The 3,803-nt window shown below is 47.0% G+C and overlaps 1 protein-coding gene across 1 annotated transcript in view; it reads right to left on the bottom strand.

The window, feature by feature from the left end:
- PAPSS2 (3'-phosphoadenosine 5'-phosphosulfate synthase 2) overlaps nucleotides 1-2,838 on the bottom strand; it is an 18,315-nt gene extending 15,477 nt beyond the window's left edge. The window contains exon 1 of the mRNA XM_009332777.1: nucleotides 2,833-2,838. Coding sequence (XP_009331052.1) covers nucleotides 2,833-2,838 — 6 coding nt within the window. The remainder of the gene's footprint in view (nucleotides 1-2,832) is intronic.
- Between the last annotated feature and the right edge of the window lie 965 nt (nucleotides 2,839-3,803).

Here is a 3,803-nt window from a genome sequence, read left to right as displayed (position 1 = left end):
AACTTCCCACCTAATCATCCACCAGCTGGGACATGGCCTGGGGAGCCAGAGCTGAAGCACGATCAAACAGAGCAAAGGCACCACCAGAAATAAGCATCAGTGGCCCGAGAGCAAAGCCTGGAGAGATTGCATCTAGAAAGAGCATACACTGCAAGACTGTTCGGAGGCAGAGATAAGCGGTGGACGGGGTTTAATCAGATGTGGGTTTTAACCTTGTCATTGTAAACCAAACATATTTAAAAGAGATAATGCAATCATCATCGCAACACACTCATGCCTGAATGTTGGACCCCACGGCAGGGATAATTTAGGGATACTGGTAAGCATTTCTTGCAGTAGTCTAGATCAAAGAAGTGAGGTTTGGGAGAGAAACTTCTTACCTATAATTCAGCCCCAAACAAAGCTCCAAGCAAGGCAATAAATGACCCGGCAGCGTCTCCAAAGAAAAGCCGTGCAGCCTCTGCCAGCCAGATGGTTAAGAAGGACACTGTCACACTCTCTCCTTTCCTTGGAAATCTGCTGTCTGGCCACACCTGCATCATCTCAGTGCTCAGCCCAGCCTGGCTTACCTCATCCAGGAAAGAAGAAAAAGGGCTCCAAACCTTGTGCCAAGGCTGCAGCGGACCAAGAAGCCAAATCCTAGCTCTGCTTTTGGTCTTCCCCCCGGCTGAACCTTTCCATGAGATCGACAAACTGGGAGATGCGAAGATCTCAGCTCTCTTTAAGATCAGGCTTGACTGAGCCACCTGCCAAGTGTCTCCTGGCCCGGCTTCCAAAAGAAACAATTTTTTTCAGCCACCGCCCCGGTGGGACAAGATGCTCCCCTGCTTTGTGAAATCAGGTTGCAGGCAGAGGGAGGAGGCTTTTTCTTAATGCTCCTCCTGAATAAAGAGATGGGACCTCTGAGACAAGAGAGTCCACCATAGCACAGACTTGTTGGAAATCAGGAACCAACAGTGTCCTCTGCTCTGAGTGCTACTGCTTCTCAATTCATGGCATCTGAAAAAGTAACCTCAGCTCTTCCTTAAGGATTTCATCCTGAAAGGGAGCAGCTGTGCTTGCCCACATAAATTGAACACCTCCAGAAGAGGTGTTACCAGGAAGCATCTTCTCCTCTCACCTAAATCTATGCTGAATGCTAAATGCACCATATCTGGGCGGCCTCTCCCAACCATGGCTGACATTTTTTAGGAGCAGAACCACTGCACGATTAATAGAAAATGCACTAGACAAACAACATTTAGGGTTGTCTCAATGAATTACATGGATGATTTGCCATCTTCCACTAGAAATTCAAGTATGTATAAACTCTGGACCTCAGGACACAAGGCAGCATCTCCTCCTGCCCCCACCCACCCATTTCTTTAGCCAGCACCTGCACAGCTGCATAATGAACAGGACCAGGGCAAGAACCAAGTGCAAGTGCCACGCACCACAGCGTGGTGGCAAGGGGTGGAAACAAAGGAGGAGAGACGGGAGCTGAGCCGGACATTCAAGAGATCCCCTAAGTGGATGCAACATCCTCAGGCCAACACTTGCTCAGCCATCCACAGAAGGCAGAGCTCTCCCATGTTGCAGGAGGAAAGATCTGTCATTAGAAAGCAGTGGTGATCATCGCGAAGGCCGATAAGGTCTAAACCAATGTCCTTATTGTGCCTTTAATTCCCCTCCGGTGCTGTGGGAGTACCTCTGCCTGCTGTAGCTGGCACAGGCAGGGTGCTGGAAGCTGTCCAAGAGCCACAGCTCGTGGCAGGCTGCAGCAACATCCTGCTCCGGAGGGGGACTCCCTCCTGAAAACACAGCACAGATCAGCCCAAGAACGATGCCAGCGCAGAAACGCTCTTGTAGCACAGTGCTATTAAGGGCACGTTAGTCACACGTCTGGCTCACTTAGCACAAGGGCCAGCCTCATACGAACGCAGTTAGTATCCAACTGGCGGCTGGCAGCACTCGCAGCCCCGGGGAAACCCTGACCCAACAGCAAGGGTAGGGTCAGGACTCCCCCAGCTGCATTTTTATTTATAGGGCTATCTCACATCATTAGGAATATGATTCATTTTTTTTCCAGTCAAGCATTTAATACACGCCCTATTTTGGTACTGCAGCCTGGACATCTCTGCAGGAGAAAAACAAAAAATAAAAATATAGAGGCTTTCAAAATGTTTTCAGCTGATCATATTTGTAAATGGTAAAATAGGCTTTTAAAATGATAAAATGATCAAGCAAGCTTTCAAGTTTGAAGTCAAACACTTGCTTAAGCCTCCGGAGACTGATCTAACTTATTGTCTAAAATCCCCTCCCAAATCCTGCCATCTTACTAAAAAAAAATAAAATCTTTTGTCCTATCAGTTGAATTCGATGCATAAAAATTAAGTTTATGGGACTTTTCCTTAAAAAATTATTTTCTTCTACCAGGGCAATTCCCACGGCTGCTCTTGCAAATGGATGAGCTGACATGATGGAGAAGACAAAGAGTCCATCACCAACAAGGGGGAAAAACCTTCTGTAAAAGAGTCATTTGCTGCAGAAAAGCAAAACTATTATACTCAAATGAAAAGGAGGAAGACAGGGAAGAGGGGGGTTTTGCTTGTGGAAGCAAAGATTTGATTATGATCATATTGAAGAACGATGGAGAAACCTCGGAGTCTCTGAAGTCCTGATTTAGCTCTTGTAACCCTAAACCTATAGACTTTTCCCAAACTTGAGTTTGATTCATTGAATGGACTAAGGCGGTAAATGCTTCAAAATCAGCTCCATTCTTTCCCAGGGAAAAACCCCATGAAGATGGAGTTACCCTGGAAATTTTGCCCATTCCACCTCCCAGGATCCCACCGTCATGACGCGGAGCCTGGCTCGCAGGTCCAGACAGGGAAGTGGGACTTCTCAAGCACCCGATGCGTTACCATACCACCCACCTTCCTGCTTCCCATGCTGTCGTCCCCGCACTTCCCTGCACGCGGGACTCTCCTCCTCTCCCACCACCCGTATCCGAGCAGAAACAATGTTGTGTTTTCTTTTTAGACTTAGCTGAGTAATACAGTGATGTGTCACCAAATACCCTGCAGAGGTTTCAGGGCTGGGGTTGCCAGCATTCCCTCGCACCAGGCAGGATGCTGAACTGGGCTCCCTTTCTTTATTCAGCACTCTGAATAAACCACAGCAGACCTCACTCGCTCCTTGGCACCTTCTGCCTTTGACGCTTGTTCCTTTTGGCATGGCTACCTCGGCCCCTGTCCCCTGCCAAGAACATTAACACAGATGATCTTAAGGAGACCAGCAGAGACATCCCAGTTGCCTGAAACAAGCAGTCTTTCAGCTTGGAGACAGACGGTTGGAGATGCCAAACATCACTAACACACGAGGTTTTCAAGGTAGTGTTAGCTAAACTGGTTTTTGTTTTTTTTTTCTTAACCCGCAGGAATTTTTGAGCTCTTAGCAAGACCTTATTTTTGATCGCAGTTAAAATATTTTTCTCTTGGTATAAATTTGCATGTTTTGGGTTGCCACAATCAAGTTTTATACAACGCTGGCAAAAAAAACCCAACCCCAAACCAGGCTCAGTGTACGAGCTCATGTTCCACTCACCTTGAAAATCAGATGCTGATTTCTAGACTGTGTGACTTCAAACCAGCAGGTTGGGTGTTAAAATCTGCCTCTCTGAAGGCACCCAGATCAGGCATTTCTTTATCTCTGAATTAGATGATGTCACTACTCTAATTTCCTCGACACAGGAAAACTAGTGAGTCATCCTGTGCTCCTACATTTTCGGGACAAATTTGCAAGGCCAGGACAGATGTTATAAA

This window comes from Pygoscelis adeliae, unplaced genomic scaffold (assembly GCF_000699105.1).
Source record: "Pygoscelis adeliae isolate BGI_AS28 unplaced genomic scaffold, ASM69910v1 Scaffold139, whole genome shotgun sequence".
Lineage (NCBI taxonomy): Eukaryota > Metazoa > Chordata > Aves > Sphenisciformes > Spheniscidae > Pygoscelis > Pygoscelis adeliae.
Note: the sequence above shows the minus strand (reverse complement) of the source record. Positions and strands in the feature narration are given on the sequence as shown.